At 37.2% G+C, this 27,804-nt stretch overlaps 2 protein-coding genes across 3 annotated transcripts in view; both read right to left on the bottom strand.

Moving 5' to 3' along the window:
- Positions 1–946: 946 nt before the first annotated feature.
- Positions 947–27,804, bottom strand: part of LOC136247227 (uncharacterized) — a 34,203-nt gene continuing 7,345 nt past the window's right edge. The window contains exons 2-3 of the mRNA XM_066038865.1: positions 1,809–1,896; positions 947–1,736 (exon numbers count right to left, since the gene is read on the bottom strand). Coding sequence (XP_065894937.1) covers positions 1,410–1,736; positions 1,809–1,877 — 396 coding nt within the window. The 5' untranslated portion in view covers positions 1,878–1,896 and the 3' untranslated portion in view covers positions 947–1,409. The remainder of the gene's footprint in view (positions 1,737–1,808; positions 1,897–27,804) is intronic.
- LOC136247226 (uncharacterized) lies at positions 5,146–11,045 on the bottom strand. 2 transcript variants are annotated; one of them, XM_066038864.1, is made up of 2 exons: positions 10,933–11,036; positions 5,146–6,015 (listed from the first exon to the last, which is right to left on the bottom strand). In XM_066038864.1, the coding sequence occupies exons 1-2, from the start codon at positions 10,999–11,001 to the stop codon at positions 5,416–5,418; spliced, it is 669 nt and encodes a 222-aa protein (XP_065894936.1). In that variant the 5' UTR covers positions 11,002–11,036; the 3' UTR covers positions 5,146–5,415. The 2 variants fall into 2 exon arrangements, with proteins under 2 accessions (XP_065894936.1, XP_065894935.1); XM_066038863.1 differs by lacking the exon at positions 5,146–6,015 and adding an exon at positions 10,066–10,861 and having other exon boundaries at positions 10,933–11,045.

The following is a 27,804-nucleotide window of genomic DNA, read 5'->3' as shown; positions in this document are numbered from 1 at the left end:
ACATAATATTATTACTATAAGTAATGAAGTTACTAATCTCCTTAGTAATCCATTGAGTAACGCCTAGCCACAACGAAGTAATGAAGCCTACTGAATAAAGCTTATTCACCAGCTTCTTACTTATAACCAAGATTTGCACATTGTCCAACAACCCAATCATGTCACGTGAAAAGGGAGTAGCTAGTTGCACATGTGACAGCTTAAGGCTGTGGACACAAAGTAATATAATATGTAATATTATTATAGTTACTTTATTTTATGGGTAATATGTAACTGTAGTCAAATAGTTCAGTTGCAAGTAATATGTAATATGTAACTAGTTACTTTTACAATGTAACTAGTTACTTTTACAAAGTAACTTGCAAATAAACCACTTCAAAAATTACCCACTATACGAAAACTATTGGTATTTTTAAGTAGGACCTTAATCTTGCTAAACTTAACAACAAAGGTGACTCCTTTATTACAACATTTTGTCACAGGTGTACAATCTATATTAGAGTAAATGCATGTTCTATACAAGGGTAATTGAACAAAGCTCTGTACATGAATGGACTTCATCTTTCTGAATAAACTCACCTATGTATATACACATGTGTGTGTAATGTTATCTGTATGTACATTTTTTTTAGAATAACTTATTTCTAGACTACTTACAAACACGGAGACCCTCACTTTGTTAATGACTATATGGAACATTAATATGGTTCAACAAGCTGAGGTTATGATCCTGCAACAATTGAATTCTCTTCTGCAGACTCTGCCTAGCGCACTCTGAATTTGGCTCCTAGCACTCTCATACTTTCTATTATTATACATGTACAATGCCAGAGTGTATAGATTTAGTAAAGTAATTTGTTCTCCATTGTCCAAAATTTTAGAATAATTCTCTCACTTGCAATAATGGTACATCACAGCTTTGTATAAATTTTATTATTACCCAATGTTAACATATGTAGTATCCCTGACAAAAGAAAAAACATTCTAGACAGTCAAAGGTATAATTGTTTGTGTTAATAAAATCAATACAATATCAACCAGACCAGGTTCAGTCACTATAGCTATGTACAAACACAGCCATATTATGATATGTACAATAAATATGAAATGTTAATGTTCAGTCTATGACAATCACAGCTGTTAAGAGACTTCAATTAAGATGTACACAATGCGATACATTTCTGAGGTATTATCATGATACATATCAAAGTACAGTCCTTTGGTGATATCCAGTTTATAGGAATACTAAGCTATAACAATGTGTCCTTCATCATGTTCTGTGTGGCAGGAACCCCACTTCTCAGTTGGTTTACTACGCATCTTCACTTCACTGGAGTAACTTTTTGCAACTGTTGGTCTGGGAACACCAGCATGAGAAGTAACTCTATTAGTAAGTTTGTCAATAGTACTTATTGCTTCAGCATAAACGCATGGTAGATATATGGAGTAGTGAGTATTACCAAGTGTCTTAAAGCTGACAAAGCTCTTATTCCAAAATAAGGATCATGGTGCACGCCATGAGCATATACAGTATCCATTGCAACAGTGATAGTTACAGTAACATCATCTTCCTTAGACAAATTTCTTGGAGGTGCCAACTGAACTCTAATGAGACGTCCAAATATGACGCCACCAGTAGGGATTTCAAGGTAATCAGGACGTACACTATATGATCCAGAAATTTCAGCATGTCTGCTTAACCAGTAAGGAGTCATTAACTGATGGTAGTATTCTGCCTAGAAATTCAAAATAAATTTGAAAACTATGCAATACTATGATATAGTAGCGATGGTACCATTTTCACTTACCTTATCATTAGCTTTAGCATATGAACAAGTTACCACCAACAGCACTACAGTAGAAACCACATTCAGCATCTTGTGAGGAGTTTGGTACCTGGAAAGACTAACTATATAATCTGCAGTTAACTATTGGTATAGTTTGGATTGTATCTTTTATATATGTACACCTACCTGTACACAGAAAGTAGCTATAGGTAGGTGCACAATAGTATATTCATAAGCTAATTGCAACTGGACAGTTTATATTTTTATCTCCTGTTATGATAATGACACAAAGTTTGTAATGGTACACCACTGCTACCCTGCATTTGACAGCCATAAAGTACTTCTGAATTGCAGCTTTCAGCTGTGAGTTTTAAGCACTTATACATACATACGTAGTCATATAATTATAAAAATTGTGCATAATAGGTAGTGTTTGAGAAGAAACTGTTTAGCTGGTGAAGATAGTACATATGCATGTAGCTATAATACAGTACATACATGGTAATAATGAACACATTTGAATATAGCAGGTCAACTAGCATAATATACTCTACCTCCACTGAGAACATAAACAGGTGATTATAAGTACGGATGCCAACTCTGATCAGTGGCAGTAGCTATATGTTTAGGGACAAGAGAATCAGAGTAGGTGTGACTAGTGAGGCCAGAGTCTCACCACTTTTTGACTGAAATAAAAAGAAATTGATAAAGCCAAAGCTAAAAGTAGTGAACATGCATTACTTAGCATTTATTTAATGGTAACAATTATAGAAACAACACTGATCTAACCTGTCTTTCACATAATAATTATCATGTCCACTACAAGTGTATTAAGCACTTCTAAAATAATTATCCTAACATTGAACACTTGTTAGGTAGTTAGCTAGCTAGCATTTTGCACACGGTGTTACAGCCCAAAAAATGCCCCCAAATAGCTAGCATCTCAAAATGTTTTCAATATTTTGAGTAGCTGCCTTTGGCTGAATTAGGACTGAGCCTTACTACTTCACTTTTACTCTGACCCTTAGGCTAGTAAAAATGAAACATTTAGCTACTATTGTTAGTAGTACATCACTAGTTCTTTACTACATGGCTATATACATAGTTCAGCCTTTTATGGTCCAGTATAAAAAATATAATCTTAAGTGTTATTTATGTGCTGTCATCAAATTGCACTGTTCATATTATAAAAAAAATACTAATCTTTTTACGGACAGTATTAAATTGGCACTGCTAATAAAGCTTTACTACTGACATCAGAATATTAATGTTAATGCTTTAACATAATATTATATAGGCATAACTGAAAACATTGTAATTAACAGTGCTGAGTAAAATTACCTGCTGGAAAGCAATAAACAAAAACACACATAATGCACAAGGAGCCAACAGGCCAACTGATGTGACTACTGTAAGAAGTGGACAACAGTGGAGTAAATCAAAACACATGGTAATGTGTTGTGCAGCCAAGAAAGCCAGCAAACCACACCACACCATGGGCATATAGACAGTAAGAAAGATAACTGCATTTTCACTAGCTCCATGGCCCCTTCTCCAAAGCGGTATTATAGCTGTACACTAGGTAGGGTAGGCTATAGTGGTGCACAGACAATTTAATTTAATTTGCACCAACCATTTGCAAGATATGGAGATTCTAAATTCGATTTTTTTTCTTAAGCCATACAGAATCTATGAGGGCTTCAGTTTCTTTTTGCACACTTTGCAGATAAATATAAATGTCAATTGCTGCAAATTTTTGCACAGCACAAAGGTGAATTAATGTTCTAAGTTTGCTATGAATCTGATAAATATTCACAGAATTATCAACGTTTATTCACATAAAAAATCAAACTTTACTCAAGGATACAGGTAGGCACTTCAGCTCAATTTTTAATTTTGGATTTTGTATGCTCTATAGATAGAGCATTGATTACCGATCTCAGAAATATGTATATAGTTTGTTGAGTTGGAGTTGGCTACTATGGCATACACAGTGCTTTGAAACTGAAAATAGGAACCTTTTCTTTCCTGGAGCTCCCCATACATTTTAAAGGGAAAATGGCATAATTTTTTTCAGAAGCGAACTAATAACCTGTACTGTCTTGAAATTGCAGAAGCAATTTTGTACATGTAATGAGAGTAACATCAGGGTTTATTGGATCTTAATGATTATTGCATGCTTTATGGTGGGCAAATGTTTTGCCTACTGCACACTTGTCTACACAATGGTGTATACATATAGGCAAGTGGCTATATAAATAAGTAAAAAGATTAACCTATAAAGGTAAACAACTAATAGTGGAGGTGTCACAATGATGCAACAATGCCTAAGGTTGAGTTATGGTTTCAATTATGGAGTGGTTTGTGCTATTGCGTTAGTGACAAAATATTAGAAAATTGCTGTGTAACGGCTCAAAATCTTACCCAAGCAAAGTAACTATGCACTTAAAGTAAGCATTAGTGAATACCTTCCATCTGACAGTATAGTAGTGCACCAGGGCATGTGTACTTGATCAAATGTGATTTTTACATTAATTTTTGTGCTGCAATAATGGAATCAATCAAGTAAGTCATCTACAGATTTTACCATGTAAGTATCTCAAGTAACTTTACCCTCAAAAGTGTTGGTTGTTATGGAAACTCATTTCAATTAGACACTAATTGAATTTTACTGTATTTTGGATATTTTGTATCTACTTCAAATCTTTAATATCTTGATGTTCATGGCTAACTTGTCAAAACCTTAACAACCAATCTAACAGTGCAAACTGTGGAATCTGTCTATAATTATTAGAAAATGTCTGTTTTATGCAACTTTGTAAGAACGGAACTCCTCCCACAGATAATTGCAAATAAACTGAAATCTCATTGATACCAATGTGTGCACAATAAGTGAGGCTAGGTTTCCTTCAGAGCAGATTTTGCAACAACTGAAAATGCTATAAAAGTTTTGGATTCTTCTATGGACTATAGGTAATAACTCCATGCACAATATTTCAATTTCAATATAACATTTTATCCCACCAGACTATAGATATACTTAGTCAAAAACAACAAGGTTGTGCTCCTTTTCTGAGTTTACAAAGTTGTCTCTTCTTTAATGGGCTAGCTTAGCTAGTACATTTAGGAATGCATATACTATGTTAACTGTTATGACTTGTGAGACCTATAGAATAATGTGCTGTAAAGCATTAATAAATAAAAATATATATATTTGCTACACTAGTTATTGGCATTATACTGCCATAGTCACCTGGCAAACTCACTTTCAAATCCTTCCCTATAGCTAGATCCACTATCTCACTGCACAAGTATCATGACATGTTGTTTTCTTACGTTTTTTTTATTATAGCATAGAGTAGATTTTGACTTTGATAATGAAAAATTCACGGACAGCTGTAAGTATGAATGTATTATGTCCATCATCCTACATTTCTTTACATTTTTCCCACTTGCTACATGCATTAATCATGAGTACGATTTACAAATGTGATTTAAACACAACAATCTAGGCATGATATATCTATCTGAATAATGTACAGTGAACAAAATTATTAGTGCACTGTCGATCAAAGCTATATACCACATTAAGTCACTATAATGGCTACGAACACTCCTTGCTATATAGTTAGTAGACTTCAACTAGGATGTACTCAATGCGATAAGTTTCAGAAATATAATCACGATGCATATCAAAGTACAGTCCTTTAGTGATATTCAGTTTATAGGAATATTGAGCAATAGCAATGTGTCCTTCATCATGTTCTGTGTGGCAGGAACCCCACTTCTCAGTTGGTTTAATATGCATCTTTACTTCACTGGAGTAACTTTTTGCACCTGTTGGTCTGGTAACACCAGAAAAAGAAGTTGATTTACTAATTCTGTCATCATAACTTATGCTTTGAGCACGATAGCACGGCGGAAGGCTGGAGTAGTGGTTATTGTCACGTGTGAAAAAACCAACAAAGTAATCTCCATCGCTTATTCCAAAAATTGGATCATGATCATTAGCATCAGCATGTGTAGTATCCATAGCAACAGTAATAGTTACAGTAATATCTTCTTCTTTAGACAAAGTTTCTGGAGGTACCAGCTGAACTCTTATGAGACGTTCATATGAGAACCCACTGAGGATTTCAAGGTAATCAGGACGTACAGTATAAGACCCAAAAATTTCTGCATGCTTGCTTAACCAGTAGGGAGTCATGAGTTGATGATAAGATGCTGCCTAAAATACTTGATATTGTGTCACATTCAATCAATGAAAAATTCACAAGCAACTTCTGTTGCAGTATACCACTCAGGTAAATCTTAACCACCCTGGCCCATTATACTATATATTACTATCAATAAACAACACAGTGTTCAAACAACTATATTGGAAACTCAAGTGTATAAAATCAAAATTTGGTCCCAGAAGATCTCTTCCAAGAGCTTCAACATAATTAAAATCCTAAACCAACGTGCCATAATGATGGAAAACTGCTTATACACTTGCTGTTTTGCTAAAAATTTTTATGGTTCAGTATAAAAATAAAAGCTTAAGTATTCATTATGTGCTTTCATCTAATTAGTAATAATTATATACACTGCTAACATATTTTACTAATATTATTTGAATTCTCAAGTTATTGCTGTACAATTACACTGCTAATAAACAATAATTTTGCTAGTGACATTTCCTACTGCTTTAACACAGACATAACCAAAAAAATTGTATTTAATTGTGCTGAGTAAAATACTTGCTATAACAATCATAAATAAATAACAAGCATAAAAAAAAAAACATTATGCACAAGAGCTAGACCAACATGACTACCATAATAAGAACTACTTAGAGTAATTTGTACTATACTACTACATGAGTATACAAGTTTTCAAGATTAGCTAATCTTCAATGGTATGTACAAACACAGACATACATACAGTACAAAACTTTGACAAGTGAAACCGATGAATTGGATGACCAAGCTTATAGTGACAAGTCAAAATGCTTATGTTATAATTTTGAAAATATACTAAATGTAAGTGAAACTCAAAAGGGAATTGGAAAATTTGACAAACTGCATGTGACTCATCATAATTTATCCCATTATAAACCTATTTTACTATAAGTATCATCCACATAAAAAATGTGGTCCCAGGTGAGGAACAGCCATCCCTTTCAAGAATGATAAAAATTCCCAACAAACACAGAATGCAAACTGTTTATACATTTTGATTTAGCTAATATTTTTTTATGGTCCAGTATAAAATAAAATAATTTCAATGTACTGTCATCTAATAATTATTACACCACAGACTAATGTGCAATTTTATTAAATGTTTTTCTATAGGACAGTATAAAATTAAAATCTCTAGTTTTTATTATTATGAGTTGCCATCTAATTACACTGCTAATTATTCTTATTTCTTAGGCTGTGCTAGCGATAGCTGAATGCTACTGTGTCAGTAATTGCTGTAGTAGGTAACACAGGCATAAACAAAATATTGGGATTAAGTGCTGAATAGATAAATATGTATAACAAAAATCACAAACATGCTGTGGTTGTTGACTACAAACTATTAACATACTGTCATAACTTTAATAAATTGATTGTTAGATCAATATCACTGTGTTATTTTGATTATTTTGTGCTGTTTTACCAAAAGAAAATTCAAACTGGCTGCAAAACAACTATAACAAAAGTAATGTTTGATCCACCCCAAAAACACCTTCACTAAAAAAGGCGTGTCCAAGAAACTACAAGTACCTGCATGAACTCAATGTAAAAACAGCTCAGCTGAAGAGAAAAATAACTGGTAATTAGAGCTGATATCTGGAGTGGCCAAGAATAGAGCTAACTATAATTACTTTAAAAGGTGGCCAAATTACCAGCCAATTAGAGTTCAAAGAAATCACTTTAGGATGCAGCAAGAGTGAATATAAGAACACAACTGAATGATAAAGATTCAATGCTAAATTTTCAAATTAGTTGTTTGTAACAATTAATTCTTGGCCACTTCACTGTTTCAATTGCCAGTTACTTTTACTTTCATTTATGCATGTGTTTTACAGCCGAGATGTTCTTGTATGGATTAAAACTTAAGTAATTGTGGTTAGTGTATTCTTGGCCACTCCAGATATCAGTTCTTCAAATTATTAGTTATTTTTCTCTTCAGCTGAGCTGTTTTTACATTGCATGGGTTCATGCAGGTATTTGTAGTTTCTTGTACATGTCTTTTTTACAGCAAAGGTGTTTTTGGGGTGGATATCACTCATATTTGTCAGTGATATGTGCAACAAATTGGTTAAAATGGTAATTAATTTTGTAGGTGATATTTGGAAATGAGCAATTGAATGTAGAATAATTATCTTGGAGAGCCAAGATGCACCTGTTGATTACTGCATGTCATCTTGTCTGACAGTGTTATAAAAAGGTATACATACTAATGACTGTTTTATTACACTGTAAATCTGGGTGACTGTTCTATTAGAGTAAATCTATCTTTACTGTAATTGACATTCATTTTTACTATCAGTAAGTATGATAGTATCATTAAGTACGATAGTACTTAATAAGTAGTTATTAATAAAACATATGGCTTGGTAAATTTTCGCATTTTTGAAAATTTTAGAACTCACTGTACATTGAAACATTACACTTTTCACTTCGTTTACCCAAAGTACAGTATCATTATAGCGTAAGTGACCAATTATTGAACAAGGTTTATACTTTACTTCATAAATATCTCCAGGAAAGTAGTATCAACCTCGAATTTTCACCAGGAAGTAGCGCCATTCTCATAGAATACCTCAGGTAAGTTTGAGCAATAGTATCCAATTAGTGTCCGTGTTATGAGTGGATTTCTGCATTCCGTAAAATATGAATTATCGAACACTGATACTCATTATCGAACGCCCATTAATTTCCATTAATCAATTATTAAACGTTTTGCACCTTTTCTTCACTGGTGACCTCGGTGCAACCTACACACTCTATCAACGTGTTATCTGAAGTACCATGATACTGTAATTGAGATATAGTATCCATAGCAACAGTAACAGTTATTGTTACATCATCTTCCTTAGACAAAGTTTCTGGAGGAACAAGGTGAACTCTGATGAGGTGTCCATAAGTAGTGGTATCAGCAAGTAACTCAAGGTAGTCAGGACATACAGTATATACCTGCAATCCAAATATTTCAGCATGCTTGCTTAGCCAGTAAGACATTATTAGTTCACAATAAGATGTCACCTAAAATAAATTGTATTGAAATTTATAATATATATTAAATAGAGCTAGCTGTGCAGTAGCTACCATTACAGTTACCTTATCATCAGCTTTTGGCATATGTACAAGTTACCACCAACAAAACTTATATATAGTAAACACCTTTAGCATTATTTTTGTGAAGAGAGATCCCTTAGCGTTACTGTTATTTTTTTGTCCAAAGCAAGCATTGTGCCACAGTTGTTATTCTGTGCACAGCTGGTATAAAAGAAGTCTCGTGAAGCCAGCTGCATTCTGTCATCAAACTGTACTGCACAAACGATGAAAAGAAAAATATTTTTAAAACCGATAGAAAGATGACCTTATTTCGGTTGGCTCACTGCTCTTGAGGGAGCTGGGTATTGTCAGCATTAAGGATGAAACTGACATTGCTAACATGAGCAGAGAAGATGTGCTTAAGAAAAAACCTTTTTTACTGGCCAGGACCAATTGAGTAATTGTACATTTGATTATATATCAGTCTACAATAATTGTGCTTCATATGTACATTGATTATATGGGAGTGTGAATTATATGACTGGATTGTAAATCAACCCATGGTGGAATTTTGAGTAAACCATTGATGGGAATAGCGTGAATTTATGCAATGAGAATTTTGATATACCTATGATGATAATGGAATTTACACAAGGGAATTTCAGTAGACCCATTATGGGAATTGAATACACACTAAGGGAATTTCAATATAATGTCACTTTCAAATCCATGCACAAGTTTTTTTTGTGCAACCCAATTACCCCATGTTATTTTCTTACAGTTTTACTTTAGCACAAGCCTATACAGATACAGCATATAGCTAGCTACGTACAGATTTTAGAGAATGTAATTTTAATTTGTGGATTAACAAATTTCAGTGCCAGCTAGAGGTTTTATTTATTTCTGTGGACTGCTTATATTTTTACTCAGGTTGCTTAATATAGCATCTTGATAATAAAACTGTTATTTTTTGACGATGAAAAATTTGAGAAACTGAGAAATCCTGTATGTATACTTGCTGTCCATCATCCTACACTTCAGTACATTTTGTCCACTTGCTACATACATTAATACTTCAAAATCTTTACAAGTGTGATTTATATACAGCATCCTAGGAATGATATATCTATCCAAATAATGTACAGTTAAACAAATTGTTAGTGCAATGTCAACAAGTAAAGTCACTATAAAGGCTACAAACACTCCTTGCTATATAAGCTGTTAGTAGACTTCAACTAGAATGTACTCAACCCGATAAGTTTCTGAAGTAGAATAACGATGCATATCAAAGTAGAGTCCTTTGGTGACATCCAGTTTATAGGAATACTGAGCAATAGCAATGTGTCCTTCATCATGTTCTGTGTGGCAGGAACCCCACTTCTCAGTTGGCTTAATATGCATCTTCACTTCACTGGAGTAACTTTTTGCAACTGTTGGCCTGGGAACACCTGAAGAATAAAATGATGCACTAATTCTGTCATCATAACTTCTGCCTTGAGCACGATAGCACGGTGGAGTGTTGAAGTAATAATTATTGTCAATTGCGGTGAAACCAAGAAAGTAATCTCCATCACTTATTCCAAAAATGGGATCATGATCATAAGCATCAGCGTGTATAGTATCCATAGCAACAGTAATAGTGACTGTTACATCATCTTCCTTAGACAAAATTTTTGGAGGTACAAGTTGAACTCTAATAAGGTGTCCATAAGTAGTGGTACCAGCAAGAAATCCAAGGTAGTAAGGACGTACAGTATATGATCCAAATAGTTCAGCATGTTTGCTTAACCAGTAGGGAGTCATGAGTTGATGATAAGATTTCACCTAAAATAAATTGTATAGGAAATTATATAGAAAGAGCTAGCTATATATAGAGGGGCTACCATTAAATTTACCTTATCATCAGCTTTGGCATATGAACAAGTTACCACCAACAAAACTAGAATAGTAAACACCTTTAGCATTTTGTGACTAAAGAGAGACCTCACTAGCTAGACAGACTGCTGCTAACTTCTGATATAACTTTGTGTTGCATCTTTTATAAGCGTAGGATGTGGGTGGGCACTTATTAGTATTCATAAGGTACATAATTACAACTAAAATAATTTTAGTAGTAAATTTTCTTCAAACTTAAAGAAAAACTTTATAAAATGCAAATCACTAAAATTATAGTTTTATGTGTAACTAGACTCTGAATGTATGAGATGAAACAGTTTATATAGCAGTTAATTATGTACATACATTACTACAGCAGTGATATTCTATTTCTATCATTTCAGTCATACATGGTATGGAAGAAATTTGAAGTCATCATTACACAGTATATGACCACATAATAGCACAGTCAACATCGCATTAACAGCAAATGCTTGCCTATAGATAGCCATCTATCCTACACCCAATACAGTCCTTGAATAGGTTACAGACAAAAGGAAGGAACACTTGGGGCCTGGAAGGAGGCTACAGAATGCCTGTGAAGCAGGGAGCCACTTATGGCATAATGCATTTCTTGATATTGTGTCACATTCACAAGCAACTTCTAAGATGTTCAAGTCCATTAGGATAGGTAACTCAAAGGTTGCAGCACAAGACCTTCAGTGCTGGCCATAGCTAACTAATAATAATACACAAATTAGATGCGCGCCATGGCGCCCTGTTGTTCCTGTAATGGTAAAAACGCTGTTTGTAAGAGATGTGTCTGTGTTCGGGCTGGCAGGCCTTGTACCTCATGTTTGCCAATGAAGATTCATCGTTGTGGGAACACATTGGCCAGTCGTTCAGTGAATTCGGTGGTCTCTAACGAGGTGGGCTCTATTAGGAATTCTGCGTTAGGGGATCATGGACTTGATATGACTGCAAAGAGCCCTTCTACTGATACTGTACTGCAGCATTCGGACACTACTAGGTTTGACTCTGTTGTGAATGATGTACATGTAGGTAGTAGTGAGTGTTGTAATGTTGGTGGCGACTTTTCTTTACCTCCACACATCAATGAATTATTTCTTAAAGCATATGGTGCCCCTCTAGTATCTTCTGATGGAGGTAATCGGAGCTCTATGTGGTGTGAGCGTTGGTCTATTATTGTTCATCATAAGGGCTCACTTTACTCCTTGCCCAGAGGTAGTATTGGCAAACATTATATTGATCAGCTGACTGATGAATTAATTTATTTGTGTAATGGAGAATATCCTTCTGAACGTGTTTTGGTGTATAGTGCTGTTATGTTACAAAGGGACCGCTCTGTATACAGGGGTTGTGACATCCGAAGATTATTGGAAAAAAGACTTGCTCTTTGGCAGGGTGGTCAATTTGATGTGTTGCTCCAGGAGGCCCAACGTTGTGATGGGACTTTAAGTAAGTCATTTAAGCGCTCCAGTAATTCCTCTGAGGATCATTTAGTAAGAGTGTTTACAAAACTAATGTTACAGGGCAATGTTTGTGCTGCCATACGTTGGATTACTGAACGAACTGGAGGTGGTTTGTTGAATCCTACCCAATCTGTTGTTGATGCCTTAAAGTCAAAGCATCCTGAGCCTCAGGTTCCGCCTGATTCTGCCCTTCCCCATTGTGAAACCTTTCCATTCATGGAAGATGTTGAGATAACTGCTGCTCATGTACAATTTGTTGCTGGTCATCTCCAGGGAGGTGCTGGTCCTGGGGGCTGTCAGTCTGCTCATTGGAGGGATGCCCTTCTTAGACATGTTTCTGCCAGTGCACGTTTGAGGGAGGCTGTAGCTTCCTTATGTCAGCTTTTGTGTAACTCTGTGGTTCCATGGGATAATATTCGTGCATTACTAGCTAGTCGACTTCTAGCACTAGACAAATGCCCAGGTGTACATCCGATTGGAGTGGGGGAGACCCTTAGGTGTGTTGTGGGTAAGGTCATATGTTTAATTACACGTTCAGATGCATCTTTGGCTTGTGGACCACAACAACTGTGTGCTGGCCTCCCTGGAGGAATTGAGGGTGCAATCCATGCGATGACTGAACTCTTTGATGTCAACCAGAATTTGACCACTGGTATTAATGACTGATGCTTCCAACGCATTTAATTCTTTGAACCATATTGCCATGCTTCTCAATGTTCGTAATCTTTGGCCTCGTTGTGCTCGTTTTGTGTTTAACACTTATCGTGGCTGGTCTGTGTTGGTTTTGCGTGGACAACAGAAGTTTCTCTTCAGTAAGGAAGGAGTTACCCAAGGTGATCCCTTATCTATGCTTGTATATGCTGTGGGAATCCTTCCTTTGATTCAATCTGTGCAGTCTCCCCACTCAGGTATGGTATGCGGATGATGCCTCGGCTGGTGGTTTGTTGGAGGAGTTACGAGATTGGTTTAAGTTATTATGTTCCAGGGGCCCTGAGTTTGGTTATACCCCTCAGCCATCTAAATGTTGTGTAGTGGTTGCAGTTCCCTCTTTGTCTCTTGCTAATGAAGCTTTTGGTGAACTTGGCGTTCGAGTGGCCACTGGCCACAGATTTTTGGGTGGATTTCTTGGCAGGTCCGTTAAAATCCAGGACTATGTTCTCCAGAAGGTTCGTCATTGGTGTGCTCACATTAGAGTCCTGGCTGCTGTATCTGTTTCTCAGCCTCAGGCTTCTTTTATCGCTTTGACACGATCTCTACAATCTGAATGGATGTTTCTTATGAGAGTAATTCCTATCTGTAGTCCTATTTTGGCTGAGCTTGAACACTGTCTCTTTTCCTGTTTTTTACCAGCATTATTTGGAGTTGAAGTATCTGTTGCTGAAAGTCAGTTATTAACTCTGCCAGTCCATATGGGTGGACTTGGTCTTTCTAATCCGTTAGCTGTTTCCAATCATTATTTCGGGTCATCTGTAAGTTCATCCGCTCTTCTTCGTGAGTCTATACTGGGTGCTGTCACTTTTGAATTAGGGGCTCATTTTGATTCAGTTCAGTCCTCAAAGTCTATGTTTGGTAAATTGAAGTCAGACTATTTTTCTGTAGTTTTTAACAGTCTGATTGGGAACTTTGCTGCAGCACAACAGCATGCTATCTTGAGGGCTAGAGAATGTGCCTCTTCTTGGTTGTCAGTTCTTCCTTTACGGAGTCATCATTTTCATTTGTCTGCACAGGAATTTAGGGATGCACTTGCTTTGCGTTATAGAAAGCCGTTGTTAAATTTACCATCAGTTTGTGATGGTTGTGGCTCTCTTTTTAGTGTGGAACATGCCTTAGATTGTCGTGTAGGTGGCTTGGTTTGTCAGAGACATAATGATGTGCGTGATGCAATTTGTGATCTAGCTTCATTGGCTTGGGGACAGGTTCAGAAGGAGCCTGTGGTTTGCGAAGAAAAGATGGATGATCCATCTTCTGAGACCCTGATTGCTGATGTAAGAATTCGTGGTGTTTGGCAGTCTCAAGTTGATGCTTTGTTTGATGTTCAGGTTGTTGACACAGATGCTCCTTCATATCAATCTCGTTCACCTCAGGCTGTCCTTCGTACTGCTGAAGTTGAGAAAAGGAGGAAGTATGGTGCTGCTTGTCTGGCGCGTCATGCCAGTTTCACGCCTCTGTGCTTTTCTGTAGATGGTTTATTTGGCTCAGAGGCTGATTATTTTTTGCGCAGGCTTGCAGACTCTCTATCAGTTAAGAATTATAGTGTTGTGATGGGATATGTGAGGGCACGATTATCATTTGCAATTATTCGAGCAGCCTTATTATGTGTGCATGGATCACGAACGAAATGGAGATCACTAAGTTTGGCAGATGGAGCGGCTATTGATGAGACATCTTATTGACAGTTGTGACAGATATATTCCTTTTTGCTTAATTGTCATATTTACTGTTGTTTCATTGTGTGTATGCTTTAATGTGTTTTATTTAATTTGTCATAATAACAATAATAATACACTTGTTATTTTTGTTAAAATGTATTATGCTTATAATGTTTTTATGGTCCAGTATAAAAATATAATCTTAAGTATTAATTATGAGCTGTCATCTAATTACACTGCTCATGTAATTTTACTTATTTATATGGACAGTATTAAATGTAACTGCATGGGCCTGCGAAAATAAGGCATGTGGGCACAAACTACACTCCATCACCTAACAGGTAATATCTCAACATTAGAACATGGCATGCATAGTATGCTTTGATCTTTGATATTTTATGAGGTTTCTAATATCACTAAGAAACCTGGAAGGAGGTTTCTAACTAACGTTATTAGAAACCTGCAGACAATTGATAAAGCTCACTATGCAAGGGTATTCAATTTGTATTTAAAACCTAGGTCATGGTGTGTTACATGTGATTGTGGGTTCTAATGAAAATGTAAAAAAAATGCTTAAAAAGGTACAAGAATCACTATAGACAAACGTGCCCATTCATACATGACACATCAGTGATGATAGTTAATGTTAATGGTACAATTAGTTGCACCAACAAGGTTAATCCCTGAAGCCATGTTCTCTTGATTTTCAGTCTTGTCTGGCTTGTCATGCTGCTTAACCTTCTCATCTGATGATACTTTCAAATCTTGATCCTTAGTGGTAGTAACAGTGCCATTTAGCACATCTGATGTTACAGTCCGCAATTTCTCACCAACCCGCTTATAAGCCCTCACAGCATTAGATGAGTGCCCCGTCCTTTGCATAATAAGTTGCTCATCTACTTTGGCTTCAAACAATCTGGTTGCATTTGTGGCAGTTGGTAAACTTTCCCTCAATTCCTGCTGCTACACACAATCTGCGAACAGTTTGCTGTAATGAATTATTCCCAATAGGTATTTTGTGATACCAACATTGTTCAGTTGGTTTAGCAAGTGGCTTTAGATAAAGTGCTCCATCTGGACGATCTTCTGGACACTTTGACATGTATAACTTGTAGAGCCTGACTAAACAACGTTCTTGATTATCATCATTAGCATACTGAACCACTTACTTTTGCTCCCGCCTGCGGTGTACAAGACCTCCTTGATTTGCTATAGACACGTCTTCTGTGTACATTACATAAGCCCGTCCATTAGTAGGTTCAAACAGCTGGATCTGTGAGAGATAATACCTCAATCTTCTATGCTCCACACCACTTCGTAATGCAAAGTAAAAACCTTTATAATATATCAATGTGTTTAGTAGCTGTTGTGGATGTTTATCTCCAAGTAACCCCTGTTTCCACAAAGTATCTTCATGCTCCTCAGTAAGTATTTCAGCTTTTTTCACTTGATAATTGCCAGTAGATTTCAGTTCTTTCATGCGTACATCTAAAGTAGCACGAAACTGACAAAACATAGGATCGGCTAGTATACAGTATTTACATCAGCTCTATCTACTTCTCTTAACAAACGTAATAGTGCGCAGCATATCTGATAAAGAGTGTCAGGTGAGTATGGCCTACCATCTTTTCGTCTCACTTCAAGTACGAGCTTCCCTAACCAAAAATTCATAGCTTGTTTCGACATTTTACAGAAATCCTCAAGTAGCTTGTGCTCCTTTTCCTCAGGCTCAACACATGAACACTGCAAACGATATTGAACCCACTCACGCCATATATTCCCCACCCATTTGTTCTGGTCTTGTGTTTTGACTGGTATTCCATGTTTCCTTGCTTCCTCAACTTCCTTGGATGTTTTTGGTGACCCATATCGTACACTACCTCTATTAACCACTCCACTAGTCTTGCTAACAGTTTCATTTTTACTACCTTCCTCAAACAATGTTGGTTGAGGTCCACCATCAGTCAGATGACGCAGCAGAGATTGTTTACCTTCGAACTGCTGTGATGCAAGAAGAAGAATGTCATCAGTAACTTGATCAGGAAATTCTTCCTTAGTAAATTCTACAGACGAACAGTTGTTCAAATCTCACTCAAACTGCTGTGATGCAAGCAGAAGGAAGTCGTCGGCTACGCGGTCAGGAAACAGTTCCTTAGCCACTTGTGAGTGAATTATCGACGTCTTCTTGACTTCAACACCTGTGCAGTTAAACTTTTCACAGTTAATAACCATGCAACAGAATGCTTACTTGTATTCTGCTGGCTCACAAAAGTTCGCACCTTGGTTCGCACCTCAACATCAGTTTCACCATCGCTGCTAGATTCAGATTCACTTTCCCAAGGTTCTCCCAACCCGAGTTTAAATCGTTTAGGGCATTTCCAACATGGAGGAGGCTTCATAGGTTGAAACGGCTTGAACTTCAGCTGTCCCGTCATTTTGAAAATAACTACGATTTCAAAATGTTTATCACACCCACAATCGTAAGCAGATCACCGTCACAAGGTTTTAAATACATTTTGCAATGTTAATAAGCCGAGCAATGTTCTAAGTCAGTTAGGAACCACGCCCTCGGCTCTTCGTGTTTTAGAAACCTCGCTTCGCTCGGTTTCTAAAGCCACGAAAAGCCTCAGTCTAGTAGTGCGTTTACACTAGTAGCTCCAGCTCGGTACGGTACAGCACGGCACGGTACGCTACGTTTTAAGTGCGCGTTTACATTGGTAAGGAAATAACCGTGCTGGGCAAGTTTATACATAAGCACGTGATGGCTAAAGTATCGTCCTACGAGATTCCCTCGCCGTTTTCAAGCTTGTTTCAAGCTGTTGCTGTCGTACAAGTTACCGGCAATCCGTTTGAAGGACAATATCAGCGGCTATCGCTCTATGGACAGCTCATTCAAGTTGAACTTGGTAACTGGACTTTGTTTCACGTTTGGCCATGGTAGAAGCCATCGTATTTACGTGCAGCATCCAAGGATATAGCAAGGTTTGTTTCAATTTGTCTACTGTGCCGTGCCGTACCGAGCCAGCACGGTTGAAGTAGCAGGGCCAGGTCAGCCCGGCACGTAACGGTTTGGCTCGGATCGATACCCATTTACACTAGCAAAATTAAGCGTACCGTGCCGTGCTGTACTGTACCGTACCGTGCCCAACTGCTAGTGTAAACGCACTATAGGTTCCTAACCTATACCTGGAATGCATTCTGTAACTTGTATTTATATTATTATATTAAGCCAATTAAATTTTAATAAGTGATGTAAATAGCATGGCCATAGCATAACCACATAAGAAGTTATGAGTAATGACAGTTTGAAAATAGTAGTCATATTTTATGTATCCATATGCCCTATTTTCCCAGCCCAGTAACAAATTAAATTCTCACTTTATTGCTATGTGTTGCTGTGTAATTACATTCCTAATAAAATTTTAGTAGTGATATTTCCTGTGGTGGAATCTTGATGCTTTAACAAAGGCATTATCAAAAAATTGTAATTAATAGTACTGAGAAATAATAACTGCTGTAGCAATAAACAAAACAAAACACACACATTGCACATGGGGCCAACAGGCCAATGTTACTACCATATAAAAAGTAGATATAATAGTTTAGTGTATGTATCAAGACACACGGTAGTGTGTTGTATGGCCCAAGAAGTCAGCGCACCACACTACATGTGGATAAATTAACAGGAAGAAAGAAAATGCTATTTTCACACACATATGTAGCTCCATGATCCCTCAACTTATTGGAATCAATTTTTGCTGTAGAGATGCTTGCCAGGTAGAGGAGTCCACACACCAAATTTCAAGGAAATCATCCCAGCCATTTCTGAGATACAAGCAGCCAAAGTTGTGGGGGGGGGTTTCCTTTGTTTTTTTCTTCTACTTCCTTTTGCACACTTTGTAAAATCCTCCAATAAAACACAAATTCATACTCTTATCCAACTGAAATTTAGCACACTTAAAGGGGCTATTAAAGCAAATCTTAGTACCAATATTGGTGAAAATCCGATAAACGTTCACAGAGTTATGACCAATTATTCACATAAAATATCATGTAAAAATAATAACATCAAACTTCTGTCATGCCTACAGGGTAAACCACTTCAAGAAATCAGTTGAAAATAGGTATGTAGTTGAGTAACCATCAAAAGAGTGCTTTTTGATGGTTGGAAAAAATCAACATTAAGATCACAAATTTGAAGATAAAATGTAAAAACTAACAGCATATAGCTAACAATCACACAATCGAGTTTTGTTATTAAAAACCTTTTAGGCCAACATTTGTTAGTAACTGTGCCTGCAAAAATAGGGCATGTGGGCACATAAAAATTGCCTACTTTTTCAAACTTTGATGCATCACAATTTTATATTCCGTTAATGCTTGGCCATGAAATTTTCAGTACTTATTAAACACTTAGTTGGCTTTACAATTATAAGTCACAGAATGAAAATATTCTATCCCAGTAACTGAGTATGACTCAGAGATGTCTGTGTGATGGAGTGTAGTTTGTGCCCACATTCCATATTTTTGCAGGCTCAGTCACATGTCTTGTTTTCTGTCACCCGCCCACATCCAGTTTTGTCACCCGCATTGGTAATTAATATTGTAATTGGCATTTATAAATAATCAGAAATATGGAAATTGTTTGTAATTTGTGTGCCTCCAGCATTTGTCTGTGAAGTTAGCATATCTCAACACATAAAATATGATTGTTTATTGGAGTTTCACCAGCAACATCAATCATTTTGCAGGTTGTTTGACCCTACAGATGGTCCATTTCTCTTCACTAAGGCAGCCAGCTGGCTATCTGATGCTTGTTTTTGCAATGAATTGATGATTTCAAAAATAACAAAATTTTATTTATTAATAATAATAACTGCCCGCCCACACTAGTTGAATGTTCTTTTGGGGACAGGAAACAAGGAATTAATAAATGTTGGCCTTAACTGCAGTGCGGCTAACCACTTCTAGTAATGAGCTGAAAATTGATGTATAGGTGTATTAGCTAATCATTGTAGAATAAACGTTCAGTGGTTTAGAAAAATTCACTTAAACAAATACTAAATTATAATGTGAAAACTAACTACATAACAAATGTTCAATCATAATGCTCAATTGAGATACTCTAATAGTGCAGTCACCCTATTAGAACAATCTGTAAGTAGCAAGTCATCCTGTAGAAAGTTCAGCTGCAATCAAGTAACCACGTAGGGAGTTCATAACCCTGTAGAGAGGTTAGCAACAAAATAAATCACCCTGTAGAGAGTAATACTAGAAACAAGTCACCCTGCAGAGAGTTCAGCTACATTTCAAGTGACCATGTAGAGAGTTCAGCTACACACAAGTTATCTTGTAGAGAGTTCAGCTAGAAACAAGTCACTCTGCAGAGAGTTCAGCTAGAAACAAGTCACCCTGTAAAGACAACAGGTAGAAACAAGTCACCCTGTAGAAGAGTTCATCTAGTTATTATGTAGAGAGTTCAGCTACAAACAAGTCACCCTGTAGAGAGATATGTACAAGTTACCCTTTGGCTACAAACAATTCAAGTTGTAAAGAATTCAGCTACAAAAAAGTCACTCTTAGAGATTTCAGCTGCATTAGAGTTCAGCTATTAACAAGTTACCTGTAGAGAAGAGTTCATGTGATAATTAATTCTATATAAAAATTTCCACAAGTAAAAAATCTGCTTTAGAATTATCACTTCCTTGTTTCAGCAGTAAAAAAAAAGAGTTAAAAGAAGTCCCAAAGCTGGCCTATGGCCTACTTTGGAGTACACAAATATATGTATACAAAAAAGAAGTGATAATTATCTAATCCAAAACAGTCAAGCTGTAAAAAAGGGTGCAGCCCCCAAAAAGCTGAAATCCAAGGTGGCAGCCAAGAAATGGCTGTGATAGTGGGTTAATGGTAAACATATTAATAACGACAATTCAGGTGAATTTGGAGCCAAATCGTAGTGACACTCAGAGATGCCAATCCATGAATTGTCTAAATTATTTGCCATTAACCATTACAGTCATTTCTTGGCTGCCACCTAGGATTTCGCATCTTTTTCTTCACCATGGATTTTTTGGTAGCTGCACCATTCTTTTTACAGCTTGGCTGTTTTGAATTCGATAGCCGGCGCACCACACCGTGAGTATATTAACAGGAAGAAAGAAAACGATATTTTCACACCTTTGTAGCTCCGTGATCCCTTATCTGATTGAAATCAAACTTGCTACAGAAGTACCGGCGAGGTAAGGGAGTACACATTCCAAATTTGAAGAAAATCGCTCAAGCCATTTCCGAGACACGAGCGGCCAAAGTTTGGGTTTTTTTCTTTGTTTCTTTCTTCTTTTCGCACACTTCGCAAAATCCGCCATAAAACACGAATTGTCAGGCAGGCAGGCAATTGTCTAAATCCGCCATCTGCCTGCCTGCCCTGCCCTGCCCTGCCCTGCCCTGCCTGCCTGCCTGATGCTTTCAGGCAAGCGTAACTCGATAACGGCTAAGGCTATGGGCTTAATTTTTTCACTGTTCAACGTTGCTTCGTCCCGAGACGTGCCTTTTGGCATACCACAGTACATACAATGCATGCATCATGGACTTACCTATGTCCTCCTTTGTGTCCCATTTCTTTTTGCTGAAAGCCAAAGGTGTCGATTCGCGGTAGTGCGGTGCATGGCTTCCCTGCAGTACATTTGTAAATGGTAATTGTCTGTATTTTCCATGGTGAATGGACTGATTGCAGAGACGATTCTAACACTGTTCCTTTGTTTGTAACGCTGTTGTGACAGGCTGAACATAGCTGAAAGCGAAGAGTAATGGCCGCTGCACTTTCGAGGCAGTAATTGATAGTTGGGGGCGTGTGACTTGTCATATTTTCAAGGTGAATGGATTGTTGCAGAGGCACTTCTTCTACTACTGTTTTTCGTCTGTAGCACTGTGTAACAGGCTGAACATAGCTGAAAGCGAAGCATAATGGTCACTGCATTTTCGAAGCAGTTTTTGATAGCTGGGGCACGCCTTCAGACGAAAACATTAATTCAGGCACCATCCTTTCTTTTGATGCGGTATTCGTGGGTTCACCAGTCTTAATAATGTTACAAAAAAAGTAAGCAAACAAGTTAAAGGAAAAATTAGAAATTTTAAGTTCGATTAGAGATCATGAAAAATGTAAGGAAACAAGGGAGGTCGCCTACACCAGCAGATACACTAGTGAACATTTAATCCCTAATTCAGTCTTGACCTTTTCCCCTATATTGAGCCACATATGTTGGTCTTGGGGTATAGACTGGATAAGGGATTAAATGTTCACTAGTTTATCTGCAGGTGTAGGCGACCTCCCTCGTTTCCTTTTTCTATGATCCGTAATTGACCTTAAATTTCTAACTTTTTCCTTCAATTTTATTAGGACCAGTTGTCCTGCAGACCTTCACCGTAAAACCAAAGGTGTTCAATTACACCCTATATAGGGTGTTATGCTACACCACACCTTTAGGGGTGCTTCTTCACACCCATAGGGTGTTTTTGTCAAAAGTAGTGAAAGCCCACAATCAAATATGAAGCTTGGTTGTTAGATTATTAATACAAAATGGCAACGATTATAAGTAAGGTACAAAAAGCATTAAATGTAACCGTGTTATGTATTGTGCTATGTTTTCATTTCAATAGTTGTAGGCTTTCTTTGAAGACTTTGACATTAGAGATGTGATCATGCTCGTATCTGTGAGACCCACCCCAATACCCTCCCCCCAAAGGTTCAGAGTTTTTGTATCCAGTATTACCAAACACCCTAGTGAGTGTTTTGTAGCACCCTGATGGGTGTAACAAAACACCCCTGATGGGAGCCCCACAAAAATGGGTGATATAAAGGTGTTTAGAAACACCTTTGTTTTTACAGTGCTTAGCACTTGTGCTGTAAAGCCTTAATAAATAAACAATTTCAATATCCATAACATTTTATTTAACCAGACTAAAGATGCATCTAGTCAAAAAAACAACTCGTTTACAAAGTTATCTCTTCTTTACTGGGCTGGCTTAGCTAGTACATTTAGGAATGCACATGTTTGCTGTTATGACTTATTAGGCATAAAGACTATAATTTACTACATGTTTAATGATAGGTACACTATGTAGCCAAAGTCCAAGCCATGCTTAGAGCATTGGCAGTGTATCATTTTGGCATTATACTGCCATAGTTAGGGTACGCAACGTGAAATTTCGACATCCGAGAATCAACTACTAAACCACCCACGAATGCTAGGCTAGGTACCACTTAGAAAATGCCAGATTGGTGCTAGTTTTCGTTAACGTCTTGTCGTGCAATTCGGCTAATATGTTTACAAATTACGAGATTTTTTTGTTATATCTTCAAGGAAATAGCTTTTCAAGCTGCAATACGCACTCTCAACCTTTCTTACTAACTGTACTCTAAACTAAAACCATCAGTGGCTGCATTGTCTTGAGCGATATCCAGCCGCAGCATCGCGAAAACGAAATTTCGGACTAGAAAAAAGTTTCGATGCCGCTGGAGCACACAGCAGTGATGTCAAAGTAACCTTCACAGGTCACACCGGTCTAACACAGGTCCATCTACTATCACATCAAATATCATCAAATTCCAAAATTGTTTGCCATCTGGCTGAGCTCGAAGGCCGTCAAAAATTCGTTAAAATTAATACCGATTTTATCTACTTACAGAAACTTTTGCAAGCCAGATGTACTAGAGTCAACTATCGTTTAACGCACAACACGATGTTCGGACAGCTGCCACTCACTTCCTAGAACTCCTGCAGCTTAGGTTATTGTACCAAAAAGTAGGCTACACTAAGCAGTAATTATCCTCCAATAATCAGCTATGCATAATTAATAGCTTGGGAGTTGTAGGCAATACTATGCTCGGTCCGATAAATTCTACGTTCGAACAAAACTATCAGTTTTCGGACTTTGATTTTTACAACAAGTAAACAATGTCCAATCTATTTCAAATTTGTATACAATATACCTGTATTCATTAGCTATTAATGGCCAAAAAATGGTTTCGTTACCTTTAGTATAGAGGGAGTAGCAGCCTTACAATGTTTAGTGGTAATTTCGGACTCAATTTATTTTTAATTTAACCATGCCTACCAGTAAAGTTAATGCTTTTGCAACAATTGCACCTGTGCTAAAGCACAGAAGCAGGTAAATAAATATCTTTCAAGAGTAGAAGTGTACTTATAAAGTTTATATTCAGGATATTTCCGTTGGCATGCCGCATTTTGGCTACTAAATGAAGGAGATGCACGCAAAGTAGAAAAATGAAGTTACGAGAAATTACCTCCTGACCACCCACATATGTTAGTCTTGGTGCCCAATCACAAATACCGTCCTGGAAATTGAAAGGCGTTTCTTTCTCTACCTTATATGGGTGCATAAAGCGGCATTTACGTGCATTTTTGGACACCCATATAAGGTAGAGAAAGAAACGCCTTTCAATTTCCAGGACGGTATTTGTGATTGGGCACCAAAACTAACATATGTGGGTGGTCAGGAAGTAATTTCTCGTAACTTCATTTTTCTACTTTGCGTGCATCTCCTTCATTTAGGAGCCAAAATGCGGCATGCCAACGGAAATATCCTGAATATAAACTTTATTAGTACACTTCTACTCTTGAAAGATATTTAGTTACCTGCTTCTGTGCTTTAGCACAAGTGCAATTGTTGCAAAAGCATTAACTTTACTGGTGGGCATGGTTAAATTAAAAATAAAATGCTTCCGAATTTAGCGCTATAAATTGTAAGGCTGCTACTCCCTCTATACTAAAGATAACGAAATCATTTTTTGGCTATTAATAGCTAATGAATACAGGTATATTGTATACAAATTTGAAATAATTTGGACATTGTTTACTGGTAGTAAAAATTAAAGTCCCAAACTGATAGTTTTGTTCGAACGTAGAATTTATCGGACCGAGCATAGCATTGCCTACAACTCCCAAGCTATTAATCATGCATAGCTGATTATTGGAGGATAATTACTGCTTAGTGTAGCCTACCTTTTGGCACAATAACCTAAGCTGCAGGATTTCTAGGAACTCAGTGGCAGCTGTCCGAACACCGCATTATCCGTTAATTGATACATGACTTTAGGGTTTCCAATGTAAAAATTCGACTTCTTCAAAATCATTTGCTTACTGGTGTTACATGTTGGACTAACTTTCACTTGAATACAGCTGCAGTGGCAATAAATTACATTACCTTCTTGGGGTAGAAATCGATCGAAATATCTGCAAAATCCAACATTACGAGCTGTAACTCTCAGAAGCCTTGATCCTTTATCGAAATACTGGATTTTAACCTTCCTCTGTGAGTAAACCTTCACCTAAAAGCATTGATAGCTTGATTGGTGAGGTAGGATTCCTGTCGCTGGATCGTTTGCGCACGATTTTGGGCTCCAAAAAGGGTTTTCGTCTATGGACACCAAACGATTGATAGCCCAAATTTCCTCACACCACAGTAGTAATCATCCATCGACAAAGAAGTCACATACGAAGTTTGGTTCAGTTGTGACATCTCCAATCATCCCAACCATTTGGGTGAGCGTGATATAGGACAAAATTAGCCAGAAATCACTACATAACTTACCCACTCAACTGCTTAAAAATAGAAATCTTGACGTAAAACAACTGTATGATCCCTAAAGTACGGCTAGAAGTTAAGTTATCGTCGCTGCAATTCATCCATCGGTCACTATGTTAAGACTCCCCCAATTATGGAGCTGATTCGGGCAGAACCTCAGTTTGCCGTGGACTAAGAAAGTCCCGGTTTGTCCAGCACAGGCCATTTATGTGCTGGGGGTAGTAGGCAAGGGCAGTCCATCAAGCCCGGGAAAAAAAAAAGCTACACGCACTTAGCCTAACCGATCAATCAGGCTCAGAGCAGGTACGACACGAATTAATCGCCACTGAAAAGAATTCGCAGTAATTGCATTCTTCAAATGGTTAAATTGCGAAAATCAATCCGTAGACGAGATTTGATGAACTGCAAAGCTACTTAGACACGTGTGCAGTTGATTTTCACTGGTTTACTCTTCCCAACTTGCTGCTTGGCTTTATTTCGTAGGGTTAGTTATTCATCACGTGACAGTTCCTTCAATAGGATGTGTATATCGAAACTGAACCACTGGGGTTGAATGGGGTAGACTGCACCGTTGAATTAAGCATAAGAAAGAGTTCGATTGGCACGTATTTTTCGTTGATAACCCCACGAAATAGCTTCCTTGTACAAAACATGTGCGCTCACGTGTGCATGTCGTACCTCCTCTGAATCAGGCTTATGTGATTAGGCTTGGGTGTGGTCAGTAATGATCCACTGCCAACATTTATTTGTTTATTATTACTGGGTAGGCAATATTTGTATTGAGGGATAAAATCACAGTTGTCGTAGCCTCGGTCGTAGCACTGCATAAGACATCAAGCGTTTAGATGGCAGAGATCACGCGAGCTTACGTTAATCGTAATTTTCTCAGTGTTAGCGCCATAAATTTTATTTTACGATTCCTGACGACGATAACCTCACTTCTAGCCGTACTTTAGGGATCATACAGTTGTTTTACGTCAAGATTTCTATTTTTAAGCAGTTGTGTGGGCAAGTTGTGTAATCAAGGTGTGATTTCTGGCTAATTTTGTCTTATATCACGCTCACCCAGATAGTTGGAGATGTCACAACTGAACCAAACTTCGTATGTGACTTTTTTGTCGATGGATGATTACTACTGTGGTGTGAGGAAGTTTGGGCTATCAATCGTTTGGTGTCCGTAGACGAAAACCCGGTTTTGGAGCCCAAAATCGTGCTCAAATGATGCAGCGACAGGAATCCTACCTCACCAATCAAACTACCAATGCTTTTAGGTGAAGATTTACTCATAGAGGAAGGTTGAGCTCCAGTATTGCGATAAAGGATCAAGGCTCCTGAGAGTTACAGCTCATAATGTTGGATTTTGCAGATATTTCGATGGATTTCTACCCCAAGAATGCAATGGAATTTATTGCCACTACAGTTGTATTCAAGTAAGAGTTACTCCAACATTTATTATGATTATGATGATTATATACTGGGTCGAGACAGCACAGCTGATAATTGACCCAGGTAATTACAAACAAAAAAAAAAACATTTAACACATACATGCACACATAAAATTATTTATTGTGTGATGACAAGGTGGTTGGTAAAAATTTCTGTGGATTGCTCTTCAATAAAATTGTTAGGTAAAGTGTTCCATTCTCTTAAAGTATTCGGAAAGAAACTTTTCTGATACGATACAGTGGAACTGACTGGATGATAAATCGATGTTGATGAAGCTGTCTAGTTGGATACTGAGTTAGTAAGAAATAAGATGGTAGCTGTATGGAAGGAGTAAGCTGATGAACAATTTTGTGAAATTGGCTTAACCTATTAATGTGTCTTCTCTCTTGTAGGGTTGGCCATTCAAGGAAGTTCAACATATCTGTCACACTACTGTACCAACTAAAATCAGAAGGACCCATCTTGCAGCATGTCGTTGGATTTTTTCTATGTCATATATTAAGTATTCATGATAAGGGTCCCAGACACAAGCTGCATACTCTAACAATGGTCTTATAATGGTAATGTAGGCATTTTGCTTGACATTACTACTACATTTACTTAAGTTGCGCCGAAGAAAATTTAAGGATCTGTTTGCTTTAGTGCACATAGCTTGAATATGATGCGACCATTGCACGCTTTCACGAAAAATAAGTCCCAGGTATCAATGTGTTCTGTTACTTGAAGAGTTTCATCATTTAAATTATAGTCATAATTAATGGGAGATGTTGATCTTGTACACCTTAATACTACACATTTGTCAATGTTCAATTGCATCTGCCACTTTTTAGTCCAGTTAAGAATGGTACTGAGGTCTTTTTGAAGGCACAGTGAATCTTCTAAGGAATCAATTATCCTATACATAACGCAATCATCAGCAAATAGCCGAACAATTGAGGAAATATTTTCATTAATGTACAACAAAAACATGAGAGGTCC

This window comes from Dysidea avara, chromosome 2 (genome assembly GCF_963678975.1).
Source record: "Dysidea avara chromosome 2, odDysAvar1.4, whole genome shotgun sequence".
NCBI classification, from domain to species: domain Eukaryota; kingdom Metazoa; phylum Porifera; class Demospongiae; order Dictyoceratida; family Dysideidae; genus Dysidea; species Dysidea avara.
This window is presented reverse-complemented; position numbering and strand designations above follow the sequence as displayed.

Coding starts and splice junctions, on each gene's coding strand:
- LOC136247226 (XM_066038863.1), bottom strand. CDS start 11,001: ATGCTAAAGGTGTTTACTATTCTAGTTTTGTTGGTGGTAACTTGTTCA. Junction 10,862..10,932: donor ATGCCAAAGCTGATGATAAG/GTAAATTTAATG, acceptor AATTTATTTTAG/GTGAAATCTTATCATCAACT.